Source organism: Xiphias gladius, chromosome 4 (genome assembly GCF_016859285.1).
Source record: "Xiphias gladius isolate SHS-SW01 ecotype Sanya breed wild chromosome 4, ASM1685928v1, whole genome shotgun sequence".
Lineage (NCBI taxonomy): Eukaryota > Metazoa > Chordata > Actinopteri > Istiophoriformes > Xiphiidae > Xiphias > Xiphias gladius.
The window spans coordinates 2756720-2782443 of record NC_053403.1 but is presented as its reverse complement, the minus strand read 5'-3'; the positions used below and the strand labels follow the sequence as shown (position 1 = coordinate 2782443).

The following is a 25724-nucleotide window of genomic DNA, read 5'->3' as shown; positions in this document are numbered from 1 at the left end:
TAAGATTAATTATTTAAATGTAATTACTAAATGTCACATGTCATTTAAGATTCTCGGAATGAGCAAATGATTTTTTATTTTTTTTTTACACTTGGACAGGGATATCACAGTAATATTTTGACATTTAAAGCACCTCTGTGGAGGCTATTTGTCCATAAATCGGAATTAAATTGTGTTTCAATGTTAAACATAACAGGTCTCACCTGCTGCTGATGGTCTGAAGACTCTGCTGAGCAGCTGCTGTGTTTTAACACCAAGTAAAGCCCTCATTCTGCTCCGTGTGCATCTAAATACAACTATAATATCTGACTGGGTAGCATTATTTGTCGAATGTGAGTAAAACTTAACTTTAACTTCTGCCCTCTGACAGCATTAGCGGCTAGCCGGTTAGCATTGGCCACGCTAGCTACAAGTGCGTTAATGGCTAAAGACGCAGAGAACCGCAGACTGAAACACAATTTATATTCGTGTACAAAACTATAAAAATGTGCACATGTTAATTTGTTCCTGTCATTTAAAGTAGATAAAATCTACAAAGTTCTTGTGTAAGAGCGAAACGCTAATGCTAATGCTAACAGAGTAATGAAACGAAAGATATAACGTCCGGCTAACCTTTCACAATAAAATCATTTTATTGGACATGTTTGCAGGGCCAAATGAAAACAGAAATGCACATTTTTTAAAAATCAGTTTAAAACAAATCTGGGTTAATCTGAATCATTGTGTGTACTCCCCTTTATGTGTCGGTTAATGCATCGATGAGCCCAGATAAAAATTATGGGTTATTTCCAGGATTTTAGAAATACGAAGGCCACGACGACAAAGTCCTTTAGAAGAACCCACTTCAGGAAACGCTCCCCTTTTTCTTAAGTGGTATTTGTTAACTTTTATTTCGAAAAAAAATCCGCGTTTCCTGTATAATTTTGTTTTATAACGGCTAACTTTACACTTTTTTTGTAACAACAAACTGTCTGATTGGATGGCCTGCGGTGACGTAGTTTGGAGAAGAAATTTGATTGGCTCTGAACTTTTGCCTTTTTTATTCCCCGAGATGCCGACATTAACGTAAAAACTAAACAAAACGAAGGTAATTTTCTGCGTAAAAAGTTTTTGTTCATATTTAATTTTCATATCTAAAACAAGTAACGCACGGGAAATGACTAAAATGTTTCGGAAACGCGGACGTGACGTCGCCTTCCTCATCCGGGTCGCTCTCCTCATGCTGTAGCAAGCATGGCGGCGAAAAACAAGCACAGCAAAAAATCCAAAACGCCAAGTAAAGTGACTTTTCAGCCGGAAGAACACGACCTGGAGGCTGAAAACAGCGGCGGAGAGGAGGACAAAGATTCAGCAGGTGATGAAGGTGCAGACGGAGCGAAGAAAGATGAGGAAGAGTTCAGTCTGGAGGAGGTTTTACGGCTCGGTGGGACACAGGTGAGATAAAAACCTGGCTTCATTCAGAACATCATAGGGGTTTCTTCATCATTAACCTGGATGTTTTTGGATGCTTGAACACATTCACCCAATTTAAACTTGTTTGAATGTATTGTTGTTGTTTTTTTAAAAGGAATTTTAATTGAGATTCCAGTATGGACGTTTTCATACACAATAATGACAACATAACTAGAGCTGCGACTATCAAGTATTTTGATCTGCTAAGTATCCTATAAACGACAGTCCGAAACTATTTAATCTGCATATTTTTAGTCATAGGTCAGTAAACTCTAAAAAATAACCATCCCAAATCCTTAAAGCCCAAAGTGATGTCTTCAGATGTCCAGAACCAAGAGGTTCAGTCTACAATGATATAATGATATGATAATGATAATGATATAAAACAGAAAAGCAGCAAATCCTCTCAATTTGAGGAGCTGGAACCAGAATTTTTTGCAGGTTTGCTTGAGAAATTAGTTGCCGATTAACTTTGTGTTAATTGACTAATAGATGAATCCACTAATTGTTTAATTTTTAAATTTGACAGAAAGGCTGACTGAAACATTATTGTTGCGACAGGAAACAACATAAATGAAAAGAATCGGGAAAATTTATGGCATTTAATAATTTGCCAGGACTGAAAAATGCAGAAAAATGAAAATTAATTCAAATGAATAATATGATTAAGTAAAGTAAAGTAAAATATCACACATCAGAGTGATGAAGGTCAGACAGTGGATAACGTTTTGTCTTCTGTAAATAAAGTGACCTCTTGTCTCTGAGTGCAAGCCTTCTCTGTCATGACTGGTACACATAATATGGCCAACGCACCAATTTTTCATCCTATGTTCAGGTGCTCACACACTTTTTGGTGTTCTCTGTCTGTTGTTGAGCAGTCTGACACTTACAGAGTAGTTTGTGAACCCATCTAATCTTTTCCTTTTGTTCTTTTTCTCTCCTCTCTACGTGTAGGCCGACTACATCCTCCTCGCCGGCCTGGACGACTCCAACGAGCTCGTGGACGGGGGGAAGAAAGGAGCCATAGACGATCTGGAGGAGGGCGAGCTGGAGAAATTCATCGCTAAGCTGGGCATCAGGGCGTTCGCCGGGCAGCTCGTCATTGCAGACGAGCCAGAGGGCGGCGACGACTCTGGAGCATCGGGCGAGAAGGAAAGTAAAAAGGCCAAAGCCAAGAAAGCTTCAGTAGAGGAACAAGCATCCGACGCGCAGCAGAAAGTTGGCGATGACCAGCAGGCGGAGAGCAAACAGAAGGCCAAGAAGACGCCCGCTGGGAAAAAGGCCAAACAGAATGCAAATGTGTTTGAGTTTCAGCAGAGGCAGGTCCTGCTGATCAAGCCTGGAGGGAAATGGTTCGACCTGGAATACACAGCGGAGGGTTCATCCACCCCACAGGATCCCCAACTGGTCTCCCAGTACAAGACGCTCGCCCAGCGGCTGTTCGAGGCCGAGGTGGAGCTCTACAAGAGCAAGAAGAACCTGCAGAAAGGAGCCAACTCCACCTGGATGAAGACGGTCGTCTCCTCTGGCGTGCTGGCAGACAGGATGGCGGCCATGACGGTTCTGATCCAGGACGCTCCGGTGCACACGCTGGAGCATGTGGAGAACCTGGTGTCCATGGTGAAGAAGAAGGGCAGCCGGCGGATGGGTCTGATGGCTCTGGACACGCTGCGAGAACTGCTGCTGTCCGACCTACTGCCGGAGAACAGGAAGCTCCGCCCCTTCGCGCTGCACCCGTTTGACCAGCTGGAGGAGAAGGCCAGCGGCAACCGCGATGCCCGCGACCGCCGCCTCGTCCTCTGGTACTTTGAGCACCAGCTGAAGCACCACGTGGCCGAGTTGGTGGTGGCTCTGGACTCGGTGGCTCACGACACCGTCGCGGCAACCAAGGCGAAGGCGCTGGCCACCGCCCACGAACTGCTGTGCAGCCGCCCGGAGCAGGAGAAGGCGCTGCTCATCCAGGTCGTCAACAAGCTGGGAGACCCCGAGTACAAGACGGCGGCTAAAGCGTCGTACCTGCTGGAGACGCTGCTGCACAAACACCCCAACATGAAGGCGGTGGTGTGCTGCGAGGTGGAGCGGCTCATGTTCCGGCCCAACATCAGCCCCAAGGCGCAGTACTACGCCGTCTGCTTCCTCAGCCAGGTGATGCTGAGCCACGACGAGGCCGAGCTCGCAGCCAAACTCATCACCATCTACTTCTCCTTCTTCCGCGCCTGCGTCAAGAGTAAGGACATCGAGTCGAAGATGCTGAGCGCGCTGCTGTCGGGCGTGAACAGGGCGTATCCCTACGCCGGCACCGGAGACGAGAAGGTGAAGGAGCAGCTGGACACGCTGTTCAAAGTGGTCCATGTGGTGAAGTTCAACACAGCCGTGCAGGCTCTAATGCTGCTGTTCCAGGTGATGGACTCCCAGCAGACCATCTCTGACCGATACTACGTCGCTCTGTACAGGTAAAACTGTCCCCGCCTGTCAGGTTCTACCCTTCCTATATTTGACCAAATCCACTCTCCTGGTTTTAATGTCTGGTAATTGAACGTTATGTTTTCCAGACAGGGAAAAGTTTGGGATTTTAACAAATCCTCTGGAATAATTGTGGAATATCTGGGAAATTTATGACCAGGTCATTTTACCTGGATTACAACACATATTTTTTGCAGCTGGGACACTGTATTTCGGCTTTTCACCCCGAGATTGTCACGTTCAAAGATAAATCAGTTGCCGCCGTGATAACTTCCTACAGTTTTAAAATCCTGTCTGAGAGTATTTCAAACTACTGTGCTGTGTTTTGGCGTCTAATAAGCTTTAAGCTTCTAATAAGCTCCCTCCGACTGGATTTCCGGGGTCGTATTTCATCGTCTCAGGGGTACGTGAAGCAACACGCCCCGACAAACGCACCCCTTGGGTTAGAATAAGTTAGGAACAGACAACGTGTTAGGATTCAGGTCATTCAGCCCGAAAAGCCACGGAAAGCTTCACATCATTATGTCATAAGATTTGACATTAGAACCACATATTACTGCAGAAATGTTACAAAAAGATTGTTTAATGTAAGAGAGAAGAGTTTTGTATAAATGAATGAGGTTAACCTTCTAATACCGCTGCCCAAAGTTTCCAAAGGTAATAAATATGTCAGGCGGAATTTTGGAGGACTGTGTATAAACTGAAGCACGAAACAGCTGAAATATTTCCATTCGATGGGAATGGTGCAGCTTTAGAAAACATGGAATCTGTGGTTTGAATATTTTGTGTAAACGTCATATTGCTTCAATGAAAAACAGGGAACGGGCAGGTAAAGAATACGTATAACTGTGGTGCTGTGAAACAAGCTTAAATGTAAGGAAATAGGACGTGAAGGTGACATAAAACGAAAACCTAGACGCTGACTTTTCTTCTTCGTCGCTGCAGGAAGTTGTTGGACCCCGGGCTGTCGTCGTCCTCCAGACAGAGCATGTTCCTCAACCTGCTGTACAAGTCGCTGAAGGCGGACATCATGCTGCGGCGCGTCAAGGCCTTCGTGAAGCGGCTGCTGCAGGTCAGCGCCGAGCAGAACGCCAGCTTCGCCTGCGGGGCGCTCTTCCTGGTGTCAGAGGTCATGAAGTCCAAGCCGGGCCTGATGATGCTGCTGCAGGAGGACGGGGTAAAGTTCAAAATGGGTTGGGGCGTCTGGTGGCCTAGTAATGGGCCCGGTCTGATTGCATGTCATCCTCTTCATTCTTTAAAAAAAAAAAGGGGTTTAAAATGTATTTTTATTAATTGCAACAATAAGTATTTTCCTTATCGATGAATTTGCTGATTAAGTTCTGGATTAACTGATCAGGCATTTGCCGTATAAAATGTCAAAAAATAGTTTTAAAAAAAATAAAATAAATAAAATTGCAGCACAGTTTTCTAACGCCCAAGGTGACGTCTGGTGTTGTCCGACCAACAATCCTGAACTCCAGAGATACTCAGTTTGTTGTCGCCCAAGACAGAGAAAAGCACCAGATCCTCCCCCTTCCTCACTTCCTGAGCGGTGCTCCTCACAAAAGGACCTTGTTTGATTTAAACTGCTGTAACCACTGTCTCCCTGCAGCAGGACTCCCCGTAACTTTTTCACGCTCTAAGGGGTAAAACCTCAACGAAAATCTTTTTTTTCTTAAGATTTCCAAAAAAGAAGAAAATGTTGCAGTGAAAGTCAGTAAGAGAGAGAGATGTCAGATGAGCAAACTGATAACTTCCAGCAGGTTGTGCTGTGGTGGCAAAATTGAGAGGAAAAGTCTTTTTGCGGTCACGGACAAAACGTGGCTGCAATAAATGCTGGTGTGACCAGGCCGAACAAATGAGAAAAGTGCGTAGGGCGATCAGTAGCAGTAATAACGCTGTTGTTAGATGCCACTGATTAATTGATTAGTTGATCGACAGAAGAATAATCTGCAAATATTTTGATAATAAATATAAATCTTTATTTTTTTCAAGCAAAAATGGAGGAAAAAGAACCAAACGTTATTCGGTTCCAACTTGTCAAATGAGAGAAGTTTCCTTTGTTGTATGTAATTTGTAAACTGAGCATCTTCAAGTTTTGAACTGTTGGTTAAACAAAACCTTTGGGGAAGTCTCTCCAAGTTAAAACTACTGAGCTACCAGTGCTCAAGCTAACCAGCTGACTTAGACTAAAATCTATATGTTGCAGTAAGAACAGACTCCCCTTGGTTCTTTGTTATTATATATTTTTATATGTTTAGAAAATTTGCTCCCTGAAAAATGAGCGTACGTTCAAATTTCCTGTATTCGTTATAATTTGGAAAAATCCTCCTCTTCGTCTTCATTATGCAGCAAGAAGAAAATCAATGAAATGTGTGTGTGCAGATTGAGAGATTTCTTTTTTTTTAAACTGAGGAATATAGCGTTAAGAAAATATGGATGTTAGGTATAATTAAGATCATCGTAATTAGGTGAAAATTATGGCAAAGGATTCTTAGATTTAGTATCTTTTTGAACACGCGAATGATTTTGTTTCTGTCATTCCTAACATTCAATTTAAATATTTTTTTTTCTAATTCTCTTGGCAGAAATTGGCTTCCACAGCTACTATACAATATTGGTATCTGACTATTTCTCTGATGTGTCTTTACAACGACAGTCACCTCCCACTCCCTGCTTTTGAAATCGAGTGCAGTCTGTCCAGTTTTTCTGTTGACGGGGGTCGAAGTTTGTTTTTTCAACTTCACTCCCTGCTGCGTTCCCTCAGGATGGAGAGGAGGAGGAGTTCAAAGATCTCGCTGAAGAGGATGAAGACGAGGATGAAGAGGAGCGCTTTGTGGACGCCGACAAACTGGAGGAGGGAGCAAGTGCAGAGGCCGAGGGGTCCAAACCCACTGCATCATGGGTACATCACCGGAACCTGGAAGGTCTGTGAGCCGCTCTGATTCCCAGTCAGTTCTGAGATTACTGATCAATATCTGGCTTTTGTACGTGTTGCTGTTGTTTCTTCAGCCAGCAAATAATCGAGACGGTCACATATCACTGATATGTCACTACAGAGCCATGTTCCACGTTGTTGTCGTTCCTTCCTGTTTACTTCCAGGAGGCAAGGCCACGCAGAGCTACGACCCGCTGCACAGGAACCCGTTATTCTGCGGCGCCGACCACACGACTCTATGGGAGCTACAGAGGGTGAGACACAAACGCACAAAGCACAGTAAACACGCAGGTGTTGACTCATAGATGCAGCTTTAATTCAAGCGGGGGAAGGCCCAGTCTAATGTTGATTGATTGATTGATTGATAGACTGACTGACTGATTATTGCGCTGTAGAGATGGCGAATGACATGATCTCTTTTACGAGAGTTGGGCCGAAATAAAAGCACAGTTAGATGAGAACTACCACAACAAATTGATGTTCCTGTAATAATAATAATAATAATGATGATAATAATGATAAACTTTATTTTCAAAAAAACCTGTCAAAAACAAGTTGACAACTTTCTTTACAGACATGAGAAGATAAAAACAAGGAGAAAATGAACGTACAAGGGAGACAATATCTATAAAAAATGAAAATATGTCAACAGTACTGAATAAATTAGTAAACTAGAAAGACTACATTCAAAGCCATTGTAAACCAATTACAAAAATAAGTCTTTAGTAGAGATTTAAAAGAGACACTGAGGTTGTTTGTCAACCACCTCTGCAGAAATAGTTTGTCCCTCACCGAGCTGAATATTATAGTTTCGGAAGATTTACCCTCCTGATGAGAAGAAGAATAATTCATTACAAGTTTCAGTTCATAATGGAGCTGGAAAGAGGAGTTGGCCAGGTCAATATATCAGCTTTTATCACTTTATTCCCGATATGTTGTATCGGTGTAGTGTCTCCATTAGAAGATTTCTCCTGTAGAGAGGTTTGTGTTGACATTTATTTTGACTATTGGCTGATAAATAATCAGATTTATTTAAACCCCCATACATCAATATGCTTATCAACCTTAAAACATCCCGTATTTTTCAGGCCTTAGTTCATAGTTTCTTCTCTTTTTGAACATTGATGTAATTTCGGATAATTAATATTAATTTTTCTTAAAATGTATATTTATGATTTTATCGTTTTTTAAAATCGTCTTTATTTAAGTGCACCGAGATACATTTTATAAAAAAATAAGGTGTGAAGACAACAAAACAAAGGCACTGAATATCAATGTAGTTCAAAACCCCGACGGTAATGTTGCTCACTAGGATGGAAAACAGAGGCTGGGATTTAGTTCACTGACAATCGCTAACCGTTCACTTGAATATGTCTGAGCTCTGCTTCGGTTTCCCTTGAATGTTTCCTGCGTCTGTGTCTCCGCAGCTCACTCTTCACTTCCATCCCTCAGTGTCGCTGTTTGCAAAAACCGTCCTGCAGGTACGGTTTAATACAGTCAAGCTGTTTTATTACGAGCGCATCGCAACATTCACGTTTTGTCTCGGATGGGTTTTTTTGGTGGTTTGACTCACGCCAGACACTTTGTGCTGCTTGTCTGGTGTTCTCTTTCCACAGGGAGGGTTCGTCCTGTACTCCGGCGACCCTCTGCAGGACTTCACCCTCATCCGCTTCTTGGATCGATTCGTCTTCAGAAACCCAAAACAGCTGAAGGGCAAACGTAATGAATTACTGTTTTTATCATTTATTATTTCGTTGCTGGTTGTTAGTTTTATCCAAAACATCTTTAGGCTGCATCTGTGGTGGAAAACACGACATACAAGACAAACTAAAACACATGAAACCAGAGGAAAACCCACCGATTTCACACATTCTGACAGTATTTCCGGCGTTAATTAGCGTTCAGCTACGGAATAACGAAAAATAAGCGCTTGAGAAAAAATTGATTTGTTCTAATATTTTTGTTTCCCAGAAAACACAGATTCTGCAGCGTTGCAGCCCAGACAGAGGTTACCTGTCAACTCTTTACCAGGTGAGTTCAGGGAAAATTCTTCTTTCCTTTTGTTTTTGAAGATTTGTGTTCAAGAAGATGATAAAAAGCTTGTTGTCTGATTCACACGTGTTATCACCACTTGAAAAGTCTCCAACAACACACGTCTCCAGTTTGTTCATTCAGTCTTTGCATCAGTGACGTGAACGTTTTCTCTCCCGTCAGTGAACTGTGAGGAGTTCCTGTCTAAAGAAGAGAGTCAGATCCCTGTGGAGGAAATCTTCTTCCACCGGTGAGTCAGGAAAATGTTTTGATTCTGTTGTTGTTTTTAGAGCAGTGATCGATCAAATGTAGCTTTTATTTCTCAAATAAAATTTAAAAAATCAAATATTCTGCCTAATGTGCAGCCAAGCCGGACGACTTATTCCAACAGGTTTTCTGTTCGTTTGGCAGGAAAGTTCATTCTGCGCTCGTTACAGAATCACAAGGGTTGGACATTAAAACTCAATTTGTAAGAAGCGACGATTTGCTGCTGTTTCGCATTTTGTTTAATCGTTCATAGGCTGTTTATATTTGTTATTGAAACAGGTTTAAATTCCATCCCACTTAATAGTTTCAAAAAAAGTCTTAACTTTGACCTCACGATGTCCATGTAGATACGGATGCAGAATTACCAATAATCAATACAATCCTCTGCCTCACCAAACCAACGCAAGCAAACGTAGGAGGGAGCTTTTAGTGCGACTCGTGTCAGCGGATCGACGCGGTTTGTAATCTGACGAATCTCCTCAACAGCTTCTTCAAGAAACGGCAGCAGGAGAAGCAGGTGCGTCGGCCACGGCGAGACGGCGATGACGAGAGCGTGGAGGACGTGGACGACGAAGAGTTCGAGAAAATCCTCGGTGAGTCGATTCCGAAAGGCTAGTTTTTCTTTTTGCCAAAGGTCAGTTCACGCCGGCCGGTTTCAGCCGGAAAACGGCCGGCTGCTCAGTGAGTGGTTAACATCACATGAATCAGAAAATCAAATAGCAATGAATCAGCAAACAAACTAAAAGTTTCAGCATTAACTGGTCACAAATTAGAGGGTGAAAAAATATTAATAATAATAATAAAATCGGTTGCTACAGTTGGAGTAATGTCAATAAGTGACTTACAGTACTGAAAATAATGAAATAAGAGGGTTTTACTCATCGTAGTTCTATTATCCATACAGCACTTTTTTTAGCTCTGCTGTGAACATTTTTTATGAATATTTAATCATGAATTCACAGATTTTTAATATTTTGGTTCCTCTGTGACTTTCTAACTGGACCTGACTTTGTTTGTGAGCAGATTCCTGTGAGGGGGACTCGTACTTCGTCGACCTGGCGGATAATGACCTGGACTTTGCAGGGTGAGGTTTCTGTAATTTACCGCCCGGCTGGTCAGTTTGTGTTCTGTTGTTTGAATACCACAAAACAAAAGGGTTTTTCGCCATTTTTGCCCACCAATCTACAATCGATAACCAATAACGACAAAGTGAAAACCTGGTGAGCCTTCAAATCCGCCTCTTTCACAAGGTCATCCCGGCGACGTATGAAGGTAGGTAGTTCTGTTATTCAGGCTCCCCTCATCGATATGAATGGGGTGGACAAAATAATAGAGATGAACGCGGTACAGTACAACAGCACCACAAACCGCAGCCTCCAACCGGAGCATGAAGCGGAGTTGACGCCTCTCTGCTACAGCTTCAACAAAAACGGATCATTATAACCTTCGTGAAGGGAGGATTTATTACAGGACTGCGGTATTAGACGGCATTCGTTTTTAGCCGGGTGTTCCTAATAAACTGCAGACTAAGGGATCCCCTCCAGTGTAAGTGATGGGGGACTGAATCCACAGTCCTTGTTCTGTTCATCGGAGGTTAATGTGAGGCTTCAGCCCGTCTGACGTAGACAGACCCGGCGAAGATCTTCCAAAGTTACTGTTGCTTTAGTATAAGCTTCCCTCCAGACAGTGTTTCCCCGTTGAGTGGGTGTTGGTGGATTTTCGCTCACGCGTCACTTTGTTGCCACTAAGAACAGGAGGAATGATTACAGCCAGAAAAATCTGTTGCGGTGTTCATATGGGAACCGGACGTGAAAAAAAAAAAAAAAAACTGTGCACCTGTCCCTTTAACTCCAGGTGATCCTGGTGGTACCGTGCCTGAGGAGACTCAAATCCAGATCACTGGACTGGACCTCTGAGTTTTGATCCATTTGCTAACTGAATGCATTTTAACCCACTTAAAAGCTAAACACTGATACTGAGCCAAAGCTGGGAAAAGATGAATAATTGGATCAACTGAAGTGTAACCAGCAACAGTTTTGGTAATTAATGAATCGTTTGAATTCTTCAGGCACAAAATGTGAAACACACTTTGATTTCCAGCTTCTCCTCTGGAAGGATTTGCTGTTTTTTCTCTGATTTGATCGATTGATTGATTTTAATTTCAGCAACATCGCGCCTAACGCGTCTCCCTCTGTTTCCCCTCGATGCTTCTCAGTAATATGAAGAGTAAAAAAGGTAAGAAAGACACCGAGGACTCGGACGACTCGGACATGGACGACCTGGACGACGAGGAGGTGTCTCTGGGCAGTATGGACGAGGAAGACTTCGGAGATGAGCTGGAGGACGAAGGAGGGACGTTCATGGATCCCGACGGAGGCAGAGATGGAGACGAAGACGACGACGAAGGTAGTGAACATCAAAAAATAACTGGATGTTGGTTATCACGTTGTATGTGGAGGTTTTCTGGACTCGTACGTATTTTATATAAATATGAAAAAGTGGTGATTTACATCATGTTTATGTTGATATTCGTGTGTAATCAGCGTAGATTCTTGCTTTTGTCCTGGATTCAGTTTAGTGCTCCACGTGACTTGGCTGTTTTCAGGACTTGTTACAGTTGCAGGACTCTCCTCTGACCTGGACGCCAGATTAAATCTCTCCCTTCTTTTATTCCTTCTGCTCTCTTTCAGATCCAGAGCTGGAGGATGACGACGCTGGATTCGGTGGTGAGTACAGGTTTTCCTCAAGCCCCTTTTCAGACGCGTCTTGTGTCTGAATAAGAGCCCTGGTCACTTTTATGGAAAAATCGCAGCGGGAATCTTGATGATGACAAAATGTGGAAATGTTCAAACACCTCCCTCTTCCTCTGCAGATTCAGACGAAGAGATGGAGGTTCCAGACATCACTCCTCACACCAAGAAGGGGAAGAGGAGATCCTCAGAGGAGCTCGACTTCTCAGGATCTTCAGGTTAGTGGTTCTGAGGTTACTTGAAGAAGGAATTTTAACCTGGCACCTTAACGTACTCGACAGTATTTATCGCATCAAATCGTCCTGTTTTTAATTTGAACTATTGTGAGCAAAGCTTTAGCCTCTATGTCAGTGAAAGACTGTAGTTGATCAGCTTATTTTAAATTGATCACAGGTTCTAAACCGGGGAAGAAGAAGAAGAAAGGAAAGAAAGACGCAGCCATGTTTGCTTCTGCTGAAGAGGTGAGCTGATACGTGGACAACTCCTGTAAACTGGTTCAAATGATGAAAAGATTCGGGAGAAACTAAAAATCCGAGTCTGTTCCAGTGTGGACGGTGTGACCCTCGATCAGGTGGTCGCTGTCTGGTGCAAACTGCTCCCGTTTTAGTGTGGTTCGTGGTTTCAGACAACTCGGAGCAAGACCTGGTCCTAGATGAGTACAGGGCCGCAACTAACCATTATTTTCACTCCCATTAATCTGCAGACTATTTCTGTGATTTAATGACTGCGTCTGTGAGTATAGAGGTCAAAAAGTGTCAATCACAGTTTACCAGAACTTTAATTATTTTCAGTCATACAGTTAAAAAACACAAGCTAATTTTCTGCATTTTGCCTGAAAAGTGACCCCAAAAGTCTCAGTCATTCATCCAAACGATTTTGTGTTCTTAAAAGAGAGATGAATATTTTGAGATCCGACTGTTCGTAGGGTCTGAAACTTGATTTTATTTATTCAAATGTGGTTTTTTGTTTTCCAGTTTGGCTCCCTGTTGGATGAGAACGCTGGCTCCAAGTTTGACAATATCGGGCTGAACGCCATGGCCAACACTGACAGAGCAGGTAAGACGCCTGCAGGTGTTGAAACCTGATGAATCAGATGACGCAGCTCATACGCCGCCTTTTTGTGCATGAAAAGCTGCAGACGAATTACCCGTTCAGTCGAGGATTGGGGCAGAGAACACGTCTCCACAATGTCGTAACCACTTATATACGGGAAAGTTTCACTATTTAGAAATAAAGTAGCTGCTAGAAACCTGCAAAATTACATCTATACAAATTAAATTCTGAGGCGTCTAGAGAAAAGATTAATTTGTCGTTTTCACCTTTTGATTCTCAATTACTTGAAATAACGATTAACTTAAGATTGTTAAAACCAGTGTCAGCTTGTCTAATATACATGTAGGTAGGTGTCAAGTAGAAATCATCAAGCTCTGAGCATCGAGTTAGAATTTAAAAAAAAAACAGAACAGGTGAGACAAGGATTTTCTTCAGTTTGCTGGATACCAGCTGAATTTAATAAACTTCTCCACAGAGAAAAATCACTCAGATTCAGGATATAAATAAATTAGGGCTAAGAGGTGTGTCTGAAATGAATTAAATATCACAATATTAATACTTTCCATAATGTGATCAAACCAACGTTCAGTTGACTGATCCTCTGTGTCTTATACATCATCAGAAAAACCCTGCACGTGTGTAAAACTGAAACAACTCATCAATAATGAATTACAGCGCAACCCTAAAATAAAATCTACTTCTCCCGGCCTGATTTGTAGAGTCTGTCTTAAAGGAATAGTCAAACATTTTGGGGAATAGGCTTATTGGCTTTCCTGTAAAGAGCTGTATGAGCAGATTGATCCCCCCCTCACGTCTGGAGCCCAGCATAAAGACCAAGAACGGTGGGGGAACTAAGTTTAGACACTGCCAATCACATCTGATGAAGCCATTTAGCAGAGTTTTTGAGTGTTAGACTCTTAATACATAACTAAGAATGTTTCTGTCCCCCCAGACTTTAACCTTGATTGTTTCTTGTTAAGTCATAATGTCATATATTTCAGAGGCTTTAAATGTTACCAACCCTCTGCTGTAGCCAAAGGATTTAAAGTAAAGTCTTTACTTATTTAGCAGTTTAACAAACTATATTGTAGTTATAAGCAGATAAGAACTTTTTTGGTGTTTTCTGAATGTAAAGTATTTGTCAACAATTATCAACTTCTCATATGAAGACAAATTATATTATTCCAGCTGTGTTTTACTATGTTGTCGTTCATTGGGTGTTTAACAGGAGGAGTTAGAGCCGTTGATAAATACATTAATAAACACTTAGATCTGCTATACAGTATTTAATAAATGTTTATATTAGGGCAGTGACAAATAATTAACCATTTAATTTATGAAACAGCAACATTTTTTTGCTGAGTCGAATGTGAAGTCTTGAGATCATCATTCTGTTTGACCAAAGGTCCAGAACCAATAAATATGACTAGAGTGGCCCATGACTCTGTTAATATCGTAATGAGCCAGATTAGGGAAAATGCAAACCTCTCGTTTGAATCGGTCCGATTCATAAAGCGGGAGCTGGCGACGACGCAGACGTCATCCCCTCATCCTTTCTAAACACTTGATTGCTGATCCCTGCAGGTCTGAAGCAGCTGAAGTGGGAGGCTCAGCGTGACGACTGGATCCACGGCCGCGACGCCAAGACGCTGCGCAGGAAGAAGACCTTGTTCAACCGGAACAAGATGGCGTTCGGCCGATCCAGGACGGGAAGCAGGACGTTCGGGAACAAGAGGAGGAAGAAGTAGCCGTTTGATGATGCGGACTTTTCGCTGACGGGCGCCTTCAGTCCTGTTTGGCCGACCAGGCTTCGTGGTCTCTCTCTCGGATGCCGTACACCCCCGCCCACTCGTTGGACTGGTAGTAAACTGGGAGGAAACAGAAACTGGTTTTCAGATCCGGTCTGTCAGCTGAAGAAAGCTTTGCACGGCTGTTTGACTTTTCTCTCATTGACGAGATTGAAAATCTTCATGATGTGTGGAGCCATGTTTAGTTTTTTTATAAAATTAAAGACTTTGTCATAATTTTCTGTCTGCAGAGGATCATGTATACATTTCCACTTTAATAAAAATCCAAGAGATGTTCACTAAAAGTCAAGTTATTGATTCGTGATGCTGATTTCGTTATTTTAAGCTGTCTACAAGTTAAACTAGCAAAAAAAATATGGATTGCCCCTTTAATTCCAAAACCACATTATCATACCAGGTAAGGTTAAATATATAACTGCTGTAACTTTATTTTATGGGACATTAAGTACAAAAAAAAAACGGGCTCAGATTAATAATAAATATTAGAGCCGATGGAATTAATCTGCCACAATTCTGCTGATCTTGTAATCAGTCATTTATTCCCAATAAAGAACGTTTTCAGTGACTCAAATGTCAATATTGAGTCGTCTGTAACTTAGTTAATTCAGCACTTTTCAAAATAAAGTTAGTGTTTTACAGAGTTGCACGTGCTGGATAAAACCCAGAACCCGTCTAATGTGGACCGATGTAAAAAGAAGTGTTGCAGGTTTTAAGATTTGCTCAGGCATAACTGGCAGCATCTTGAGAAAATGCCGTAATTCTATTTTTCAGGACTTCCCCTCAGGCTGACACCCAATTCCCTTAACTCTTGTCAGTCCAACAGAGACACTGACAGCAGGTGGCGGATAAATACCTTCATGTGCTCCTCTTACCTTCTAGAATCGATGGAAACCTTCTGTTCATGGTGTTCCTGAAATCTGCGGGTAATAAAACAAGATTTGTTTGGGTAAATAAAAGTCACTCGGCCGTGGCAGTTAAAGAACACTGAAGGGGGCTGGAATTACCTGTGATGTACTAGCACCACGTATTTAATTGGGTATTAAGCGCTTTTTCCACAGAACCGATTCCAACGACACGGAAACGGAGTAATGCCGTCCCGGAGCCCCACTCATTTTCTGCCTCATCAGTGCAGCGCTGACAGCTGCTGTAGAACGCATGCTTGCAGTTCACTTGCAGTTCGCTTATATTTATGCATCATTAAAAAGTGCACGTTATTCGAAGGCGACAACCAACAGTGGTTTTAGTTCCTGACACTAAAACTAGTTTATTCTTCAGCTGCACAATGTCCTGCTCAGTACATGTCTTGGTCGCAGCTCTTCAATAACTATAGGTCAAGCATCCTTATCCAAAATATCCATGTTCAAAAATGAATATAATAATATTGGATGTTTTTTCTAGGATTGTGTCTGTTGAGTCAATGTGTAAGAACCAAAACTGACGGTAAATAGCAGGGTTGCTATTTTGGGAGTAGGAATGTCAAATGACCTATGATGACGATTCTGGGAATTATGTGTTTGATTTTTTGGGTATTAAGTTGAAACTTGTGTAAGTGAGTACTTCAGGACCTGGTGCTGTCAGCTGGGCAATGCACGTCTCTGGTGGAGTAAAAAGGAGGCGAAGCAGAGAAGAGTGGAACACGACGGAGCGGGGGCGAACATTTTGAGCGCGGGTCGGAACGTTCTGCGCCACTGGCTCTCTGAGGGGGTTGGGTTTAGGTTTGATTTTGTCCCCATACGCTGGAAACCTTCGTGGGCAGAAGAACAAATACTGAATCAAACCTTCTGTTAGGGGAGAGAAACTCAGAGTGCTGAGTCTGACGTGACTGTGGGAAAGGACTTCAGGCCGAACTCACCTCGGTAACCGGTAAACATGCAGGAGGTTTTGAGTTTCCATTGACTGGAGGACAGGGCATATTAGACACGACAGGCCTGTTCTCTATAAGTCGGTTCCCAGTAAAGGCCTGGCTCGCTCTACCTTACGGGAATCGAGGGCGTGTCTGACGCTCTTCATTCTTTCAGGGCGTTCAATAGGTACCTTGGCTGCTGTTCATCCTGTGAAAGAGACCGTACGCCCCGAACACGCCCAGCAGCTCCAGAACGATCACTCCCTTCATGAGTTTCTTGGCCAGAGGCTCCAGGGGTTTGGGCGGCATCTGAGGAGACAGATTCACACACACACAAACACAACTTTATTTAGACTGACGGGGATGAAAACCGGTCTGAACTTACACCCACGTTGCCACGCAACACTCACACACCTTTGAGAACGACGCAGGCGGACGCGGTGTGGACTGCGACCGCGACAAGATCAGCTCGTGCAAGGTCCTAACTTTACCGGAAGATGAGGCACCAGATAATCACGACTGGACCACGTGTCAATAATCAACTATTTTAATAACTGATCGATGATTTCAATCATTTTTTTAAGCACAAGTGTAAACGCTTATCAGGTTCCAGCTTCTGCAGTGTGAGAATTTGCTGCTTTTGTCTCCTGTGATTGAAAACTGAATACGTTTGGGGTTTTGACTGTTGTGTGGACAAGACTTCAAGAAACATGGGAACATTTTGTGTTTGTGCTGACAGAATGAGCAGCCCCGTGTATCATGACTCACTACTATGATGATGATGATGATGATGATGATGATTGTTGTGAGCCGGTCCTAACATTAAAAATGTGGGAATTTTTTCAGAAGAAGTAAAGTCTGTCTGCTCTGATCAACACCAAGAGCTTGGAGCTGAAATCAGGTTCAATTACAGTTTCTGCCTCATTTTGAGCAAGAACCTAAAACTGTTTCGCGTGTTTAGCTTATTTTATTGTACTTTACTCCACCTTATGCCACTACTGCCTTTAATGGACCGGATGGGGCTCGGTCTCATTTGGCTGCAACGTGCTGACCTGCACCGACGTGACCCCGATTTGACCGGGACACACACCTCGTCGCTTCGCTCTTTTTAGCTAAACTACACGGTTTCCTGTTGTCACCGTGAAGCCGCTCACAAGTTACCGACGAACGCTCGTCGTTTCCAGGCTGCTGGGCCGCACGACGGGACATTTACAGTTACGTGGCGTCTCTCCGGCTGGCAGAGAGGACAAAAACGTCCGGTGGAGCGAAGTTGACCGCGATCTGTCAGCGAAGTCCGGTCACATGCCGCCACTTTTAAACGGGGCGGGGGGACGCGAGAGGAATCGGTCCAACGGTCGGTTTAACGTCCACTCTACCTCCTCTAACCTTCAGTAAACTTACCTTCGGATTCGAGGTGGAGTAGAAAACTGAATGGCGGTTAAAAAAAAAAATGTTAAATGTCACGTCAAGTGTCCGCAGACTCCAACGCTCCTCTGCCCTTGCGTTGCACAACCAAAGCTAGCGGCTAACACGAGCTAGCGGCTAACGGGCTGCTCGGCTATGTCGCAAGTACGGAAGCTCGGTCGGTACAAATCGTCGGCACGCGAATCGACTTTTTCATGAAAGGTCTCATGCCGTCAATAAAGGGACTTTTAACATTGCAATTACTACAACCACTAATAGTGAGTGTGTGTATAAATACATATACACATACACACACACATATATATATATGCATAAAGAATGAGAATAAATTAATCGATTGTATCGGTACTAACTCTACAAGTGAATAATAAGATTTACATTGTCAGGTAATAATGACATAAAGTCCGTATTTCACTACTTTGTCACATGATGTCCCGTTGTTTGTTTGTTGTCTATCTCTTTAAGGAAATATTTAGTCTCACTCTCTGTGACGGGATGAAAAGGTTTCAAAGGAATGAGAGAACATATAAAGGACACCGGTTGGAGCAAGGACAAGGGGACACCGCTTAGAGAGTGCGTGTGGCGCTTGGTCTCTGGACGTGCTCGGTGTTTCCTTGTCTCTTGATTCAACACCTAGATATTGTATCATGTCCCGCAGAAATGTCACATCACAGATGTCTCCCTCCGCGCATCCGTACTGGTGTCCTATCTAAAAACTCAACCCTTCCCCTGCTGCTTACGCCACTGTTATTTTATTCTTTTTTTTTGGTTTGGTTTGGTTTTTTCCCTCATTTTATGTCGATAAAAGTCGAAAACAAGTACAGATCTGTATTTGTTTTTCATTTACTTTGCCTCTGGCTGCGGTGGCAGGGGCTCGCCGCTCGGTGTCAGCGCGGTCCGACGTGGCCCCCACCCGCCGCTCCCGAGGTTTGGGGGAGAGAGGAAAGGTCAGAGGAGAGGTCAGAGGAAAGGTCAGAGGAAAGGTCAGAGGAAAGGGGAAGCAGCGAGTGCTGAGGATTCTTTGCATGACATCAAGTCATGCAAAGAAAACAGAAATCGAGGACCGGACTCTGCTGCTTGTCCGGGTCTCGGAGAGGAACCGCGCGCTCAAAACGTCTCCTCTGACTCTTTACGCCCCGTTGATGCCGCAGACTCGGTGCTGGTACCTGTTGCTGTTATTATTCTTGTCATGGGTTTTTAACCCCCCCCCCCCTTTCTTCAGCCAGCACTGCTTTGCGTTATGACGTAGTGTTGACTCGTGAATGAATGAATGACCACTGACGTCGTGTGGATGAAAGACGAGGGTCTCTTCGGTTCTGGTCTCTGGTCTCTGGTCCCTCCTCTCAGCCAGTTTCCCAAATCCGTCTCAACAAAACAGCCCCCCCCCCCCAGGAACGGGGGCTCTGGGTGGCCGGTATGAACAGGGGCACCGATTACAGCGAGCAAGCAACGCGCTCGGGGGAACCCGGCGACTGTTTTTCACAGAAACTGTAAAAAAGGGGAAAAAAAAGTGAACCTGTGCTCTGGTAAAGTGCGGCGGCCGCACGAAGCACATTCCTGCCGGAGGAGTAGGCCTCTGAACCTGGGCCGACTTTTGCCGCAGCGGCTTCGATAAACGCTCCAACCGTCTCCCTCCGGCCTGACAGTCGCGGTGCCCTGCGTGACCCCCCCAAAAGGAGAGGGGTATACTGTGGGTTGTGGACGAGGCATGTGCGTGCAGAGGGCACGGGGGTCCAGCCTGACCTCGGCTGCCTGCACCGTCTGTCCTTTCAGATCCACCGCCAGGTAAATACGCACTGTCAGACCACAAACAGTAACCCTGCGGCCGGCGGGACGAGGAGGAGGAGGAGGAGGAGGAGGAAGATCCCCGACGGTCTCCACTCTGCAGAGGAGAAGAGACGCGGCCAGAGCTACGGGAGCGACGCAACAGCGTGGACCAGAATGCATCACGGCAGCGAGACGTTTCGGGACCCGAGATCGAAATGACAGACGAGGCGGGTCGAGGGTTCGAAGGGACAGTGCGCCGGAGCGTGCGACACGCCCGAAAGCTCCAGAGCAGCCACTCAATGGACCTGGCGACGAGACTGTTTCCACATCTCAACTTAGCAGTTACGACCTTTCTTCCTTTTCTTTTTTTGGGAAAAGTTGTTCCGTTCCTCTCACTGTACAGACGTTGTTCACCTCCGGTGCGGGAGTCGCCCTCTTGATCACGTCAGGGCAACGCGTCGCTGACGGACCAGTGTCGGGAGCTGTCGTGCTGTCTGATCCGAGAGTGTCCGAACTCTACACCGCCCTGACCGAAACCGGCCCCGAACAAAAAAAAACAAAATCGTTCCGCTTCTAAACGTCGCAGGACTCGTGCTGTTTCACACGAGCATGGCCGGTGTGAATGAAGGTTCTGCTGCAGTAGGGCCCCGGGGCCAAACACCCCCCCCCAATACTACTCTTCCTCCTCCTCCTCTTCCTCATACTGATAATAACAACAAGCCTAATAACGAGTCATGATGATACAATGACTCAACATGTCACCACTTCAAACACACACGAGCACAAGCGTCATGCGGTGCAGCCGGTGGTAGAAGGACTCAGATCCTCTACTTCACTAAGAGACAAAACCTGTGTCCCCCCCCCATCAACAAGCACAAGTCCTGCATCCAAAATCACGTGATTCAACTCGCGTCCAGGTGCGGTAGCACCGGCAGCAAGCACGCGGGGTGCGCCGTCGTCAGAGCGTCGCCGCAGGCGCAGCAGTGCCCCGGCGGCACGTCACCGCTGCGTCCACGGGTTCCCGACCCGGGGCTCGGCCCCCCCTGAGCCCCGGGTCGGGAGGTTTATCGCGTCTTCGGTGGAGCCGGTAACGGCGATCACCGGGGTCGCGTAGGACACCGTGCGCGCGCACATCAACTCACCTGTCGTCCTGTAGGGCCCGCTCTGATTGGATGCTCCACGGTGATTCTGTCCCTCTGTGTGAGTCCTTTGTTAATTCGTCCTTGTGCACAAATTAAGAAGTGAGCAACGATAGCAATACAACAATGTCTTTAATTTACAAGCTTTTCATATGAGTTTTTATATTAAATCTAAATCTGTAAAGTATAATAATAAAATGCTGTATATATTAATTATTAATATATATTCTATTAATGATAATAATAATAATAATAATACAGCTGCCAGTTAAATGTAGTGAAATAAAAAGTACAGTGTTTCCCTCTGACATGAAGTGAGGTACAGGTATAAAGTACAAGAGCCTCGAGGTTTTACTGACAGTACTTCGGTGCTTGAGGTAAAACTACTTCGTTACTTCACAGCAGCGGGTGAAAAGTACGAAGTGATCCGGACAGGTATTCAAAGCCTCGTGCCAACGTGTCGAGGAGGTTCAAATCAGACCGTGTGCTGGAGGGGGGGGTCGGGGGGGTCAGAGAGAGAAAGAGAGAGAGAGAGAGAGAGAGAGCGAGCGAGCTGATTGGTTACTGGCTCCGCAGCAGCTCGAGCGCAAGTGCCACCGAGTGTCGGTCACTGAGCAGAGCGCGCGCCCCGGTTACAGTCGCTGCCCAGGTACGAGCCACCAGCCGCCGGTTGTAATCAGCCAGGAGACACCGGAGCGGGGCCGGCCACCAGCTGAGGACAGCTGGGGTTCAGGACTCTGCTTTTTCCCGCCTCGTGTGCGGCTGTTTGGATGAATCTGCGCCGGAGCGCGCACGATGCTGAGCGCCTTTAAAATGGAGGGACACGACCATCCGGACTGGAGCGGCGGCTGCGGCGGCGGCGGCGGCTACTACGGAGAGACCGAGGTCTGTGCGCTTGACAGCGGGATTCATCTGAGCTGAACCCCGCTGATGATAAAACCAAATATTAGAGAGAGTTTTAACTTCGTGGTTAAATACTGAGCAGGTCGCTTCCTCCATCTGATATGAAATAATCAATATGAACATCCGGGTTAACGTGAAAAACTTGACTCAAGGTCCACTTACTGGCCTTTTTTTAATAATGGGCCCACGGAGCGTTTCACTCATCCCACCGCCTTTTTAACGAGGCTCCACATTTTCACCCCTTTTCAATCTTCAATCTACACTTTGGAATTAAAAATAGACCCGTTGCTTTCATTTCCCTCTCATTGATGATTGTTTCTTCTGTTCCCGCACTGTGTCAAAATTACAGCGCAGATCTCCTGCTGACCTGGGATCAGAGATAAAAGGAACAACAAAAATCCAATCTCTGGTTTTTATGGAAAATAACCTCAGTTTAAAAAAAAAAAATTCTTCAGCTAAATTTGATTTTAAAAGGACTTTTTTTTTTAAAGAGCCTTCAAAAAAAAATGTATTTTTCTTGAGACAGTTCTCCTCATTTCCAGTGCAGGGATCATATTAAAAATTGATGACATTTACAGTAAATAAACCGAGACTTGTTCTGGAAACAAGTCAAATTAAAGTGAAATTTCAGGAAAGGTCATGTTTGTAAGATTTAATAAAACTTAAAAAAAAAAAAAGACAAGTATGCCAAAGCCACAGTATGTAAAGTGACCGTAAACTCTAATGTCTGAAATAGTGTTTTATGGTTAAAGGCCTTGTACTGAACCCGTCTCATGATATTATCAGTATTTTGATTATAATTTTTTTATCGTAAGAGCCAAGATCAATGTTAAGCACCTCTCCTTTGTTGTTAATAATAATAATAATAATAATAATAATAATAATAATGATGATGATGATAATTAGCTTCAGTCCAGGATCCTCTGTGTCTGTAACGCGGAGGATTTCAGGAGAGTTTTTTTTTTTGTTACAGTTGAAAATTTACCACCAGGATTATATCACTTTATTAATCCTTCCCACCGGTTTCCCTTTCTTTAATTAGGTAAAGAAAGGGAAACCGGTCTTTCTCCACCCGAGTTTTATCCCCGGTGCTGTGGAGATACCTTTGGAACAGCATGTAGAGCTTCATATTGCCAGAAAAAAAAAGAAAAAGAAAGGAAAAAGTTATGCTTACGGGGGAATAATTTCCTCATAATTTCCTAACGAAAGTTTCCCTGGAACCATGTGATCCGGAGGTTTTTGAGACATTTATTTTAATTGAAGTGATGCTGCGTTGTTGATCGAACGACTGCAATAGACAAGCGACCAAAGATTCAAATGCTAACTATATATAAATACCTTATATATATATATATATATAATGTATTTATATTTATATATATATATAATAATCTGCTTCTTGCTTGCTGGGTTCAGGGGACCGAAGGACTTTGACCTCAGTATTCCCGAAATCCTGCCGTGGCCCTGCTTCAGTCAAGTCTTCCGACCTCTTCAATCGCGGCCTCTTTACGAGACATCGCCCCTTATTATAAATATGTTAGAGAAGCAGAGGGACGGGTATTTTATACATGGCCCCCCTAGGTAGAGTTTTTACTACAGTCCAGTAACATTAGGAGCCTTCACGTGAACAAATGCTGAACTATGGAGGAGGAGGCCGGAGTGTCCCGGGTCACAGTTTATTTATTAGAACAACATCAGATGAGATGATGAAAGAAAGAAAAAAAGAGAAATAAAGGAATGAGGAGTAAATTCGTGTCGTGAAAAATAACGTGATTGAATTCATCCCTTTACTTAACTCACTCAACTTTGTGCCGGTCTCGGTAGATCCGGACAAATGAATGTTAAAGTGGGTTAATGAACAGCAAACCAGGTGCGTTACAGAACAATTAAAAAAAAAAAAAATCACGTCCACGGTGGCACAAGATAATTAACCAATCAATCGATCGTCAGGAACTTTGATCCGCAACCGGTTTCAAAGCAAAAGCTCCACAAAAAAAAAAAAAAAACCCTGGTTCCAGCCTCGGGAGAGGGAGGGCTTGTGGTTTTCCGTGCCGTGAAACTCGATCCCCAAACGGCACCGAGCTCGGTGCCGTTAAACGGCGCGTTCGGTTCACACTCGGCGTAACCACGCGGACAGAAATGATGCGTAACCTGAAGCTCCACAGGCCCAAACGCACGTTTCCATCAGAGCTGAGTTGATGAGTTGATGAGTTGATTGGCAGAAAATCCATCGGACATAAGTTGTTTTTTATTTGATCAGACAATGGATCAAGAGAAGAATCATCAGGGTTGTCGTTGATGAAACAGTAGCAACTTGCAGCCTTTTAAAACGTTAGTTTTAAGAGAGAACCACAGCAACGCGTTGGTGTTTGGTTGTCGTTGGTTTGTCTGTCGCACTTCACGTAGCCGTATATTTCATCCAACGCGCGATTTGGGGTCTCGCTTTCTCTTTTGAGTAAAGTTGGGCCTATTAGAGAAAGTCTCGTTATCACCCTGCGTCTATTAACTCCACCATCGCTTGTACCGGTTCCCTGTGTTTCAGTGTTACGCCGCGGCGGGAAACATCAGCTCCGGTCTGTCCGTGAACTCCATAGGCGGCTACGTGAGCGCGGCCGGCATGGCCGGCGCCGGCCACGTGAACGCGGCCTACGTGAACCCGGTCGGGGTCAGCCACCACTCGGTGCCCGTGGGGATGTCGCAGAGCCCCGGAGCCGGGATTGCGCTGGCGCCCAGCCTGAGCCCCATCAGCCCGCCGCCGTACGGAGCCGTGCCGGTGATGAGCCCGGTGTACGGACAGGCCTGCGGCCTCCGGTCCAGGGAGCCCAAACCGCACCCGCGGAGCTACACGCACGCCAAGCCGCCGTACTCATACATCTCCCTGATCACCATGGCCATCCAGCAGTCGGGCAGCAAGATGCTGACGCTGAACGAGATCTACCAGTGGATCACGGACCTGTTCCCGTTTTACCGGCAGAACCAGCAGCGGTGGCAGAACTCCATCCGGCACTCGCTCTCCTTCAACGACTGCTTCATCAAGGTGCCCCGCTCACCGGACAAGCCGGGGAAAGGCTCCTTCTGGGCCCTGCACCCGGACTCGGGGAACATGTTTGAGAACGGCTGCTACCTCCGGCGGCAGAAGCGCTTCAAGTGCGGGAAAAGGCCCGGCACCGGTGACAAGGAGGCGGCGGGGAAGCCGGGCTCTGCGAACAGCACCGGCTCCGGTTCAGACTCCCCGCACTCCTCCTCCTCCTCGCCCCCGTCCTCAGAGGCAAAGGGAGCCGGGCTCGACCTCAAACCGCACCGGGGTGAACTGTTGCCCTCCAGCCCAGTGCGCATGCCCTCCCCGCACCTGTTCCCCCACCACCACCATCACCACCACCCCCACCCGCTGCTGCTGCACGACGCCTCCCACCTGAAACCGGACCACTACCCCCACCCCCACCCCCACTACCCCTTCAACCACCCGTTCTCCATCAACAACCTCATGTCCGAGCCACAGCACCACAAACCGGAGCCGGCGCTGCAGTACGGAGCCTACGGATGCCCGGTGTCCGCCGGGGCGCTGGTGGCGGCCAAAACCGGCCTGGATCCAGCTCACACCGACACCAACTACTACCACGGCGTGTACGCCAGGCCCATAGTGAACTCCACATGAAGGAAACGGGACTTTTCTCTGGAGTAAAACCACCTCCGTCTGTGGGCGACGTCGAAAACGCGAGTAAAGGTCCCTCACGTGTTTAGTCCGAGGCCTGAAGAACTGTTCTCCCCAAACCGTCATTCACTTGTGTGTTTATATGTGCAACAGATAAAAATCTTTATATGGAAACCTGATGTTTTTCACTAGTTTTATTTGGTTTGTCCCAGTTCTCCACAAAGGTGTATTTG

General features: G+C 45.1%; 4 protein-coding genes across 8 annotated transcripts in view; 2 read left to right on the top strand and 2 right to left on the bottom strand.

Annotated features, from left to right (window-relative positions):
* ndufaf7 (NADH:ubiquinone oxidoreductase complex assembly factor 7) overlaps positions 1–891 on the bottom strand; it is a 12379-nt gene extending 11488 nt beyond the window's left edge. Inside the window, exon 1 of the mRNA XM_040124970.1 lies at positions 204–891. Coding sequence (XP_039980904.1) covers positions 204–270 — 67 coding nt within the window. The 5' untranslated portion in view covers positions 271–891. The remainder of the gene's footprint in view (positions 1–203) is intronic.
* On the top strand, positions 600–14721 carry cebpz (CCAAT enhancer binding protein zeta). Its single transcript, XM_040124968.1, has 17 exons — positions 600–1434; positions 2407–3905; positions 4861–5092; positions 6683–6842; positions 7019–7107; positions 8281–8334; positions 8470–8572; positions 8825–8884; positions 9068–9134; positions 9638–9744; positions 10175–10235; positions 11367–11557; positions 11842–11877; positions 12024–12119; positions 12295–12362; positions 12876–12957; positions 14539–14721. Exons 1-17 carry the CDS (start codon positions 1234–1236, stop codon positions 14700–14702), a joined length of 3270 nt encoding a protein of 1089 aa, XP_039980902.1. The 5' UTR covers positions 600–1233; the 3' UTR covers positions 14703–14721.
* On the bottom strand, positions 14226–21020 carry LOC120788820 (protein CEBPZOS-like). 4 transcript variants are annotated; one of them, XM_040124977.1, is made up of 4 exons: positions 20940–21020; positions 16797–16914; positions 15635–15679; positions 14226–14822 (listed from the first exon to the last, which is right to left on the bottom strand). In XM_040124977.1, exons 2-4 carry the CDS (start codon positions 16912–16914, stop codon positions 14740–14742), a joined length of 246 nt encoding a protein of 81 aa, XP_039980911.1. In that variant the 5' UTR covers positions 20940–21020; the 3' UTR covers positions 14226–14739. The 4 variants fall into 4 exon arrangements, with proteins under 4 accessions (XP_039980911.1, XP_039980908.1, XP_039980909.1 ...); XM_040124974.1 differs by lacking the exon at positions 20940–21020 and adding an exon at positions 18007–18230; XM_040124975.1 differs by lacking the exon at positions 20940–21020 and adding an exon at positions 17020–17713.
* On the top strand, positions 17721–25724 carry LOC120788818 (hepatocyte nuclear factor 3-beta-like). Of its 2 annotated transcripts, none has more exons than XM_040124972.1 (2): positions 17721–17959; positions 24382–25724. In XM_040124972.1, exon 2 carries the CDS (start codon positions 24457–24459, stop codon positions 25492–25494), a length of 1038 nt encoding a protein of 345 aa, XP_039980906.1. In that variant the 5' UTR covers positions 17721–17959; positions 24382–24456; the 3' UTR covers positions 25495–25724. The 2 variants fall into 2 exon arrangements, with proteins under 2 accessions (XP_039980906.1, XP_039980905.1); XM_040124971.1 differs by lacking the exon at positions 17721–17959 and adding an exon at positions 21569–21821.

Coding starts and splice junctions, on each gene's coding strand:
- cebpz (XM_040124968.1), top strand. CDS start 1,234: ATGGCGGCGAAAAACAAGCACAGCAAAAAATCCAAAACGCCAAGTAAA. Junction 7,108..8,280: donor CTCTATGGGAGCTACAGAGG/GTGAGACACAAA, acceptor GTGTCTCCGCAG/CTCACTCTTCACTTCCATCC. Junction 12,120..12,294: donor CGACTTCTCAGGATCTTCAG/GTTAGTGGTTCT, acceptor AATTGATCACAG/GTTCTAAACCGGGGAAGAAG.
- LOC120788820 (XM_040124973.1), bottom strand. CDS start 16,655: ATGGAAACTCAAAACCTCCTGCATGTTTACCGGTTACCGAG. Junction 15,680..16,327: donor TGCCCAGCTGACAGCACCAG/GTCCTGAAGTAC, acceptor TATTACCCGCAG/ATTTCAGGAACACCATGAAC. Junction 14,823..15,634: donor GTTTCCATCGATTCTAGAAG/GTAAGAGGAGCA, acceptor GTTTCCTCCCAG/TTTACTACCAGTCCAACGAG.
- LOC120788818 (XM_040124971.1), top strand. CDS start 21,732: ATGCTGAGCGCCTTTAAAATGGAGGGACACGACCATCCGGACTGGAGC. Junction 21,822..24,381: donor GCTACTACGGAGAGACCGAG/GTCTGTGCGCTT, acceptor CCTGTGTTTCAG/TGTTACGCCGCGGCGGGAAA.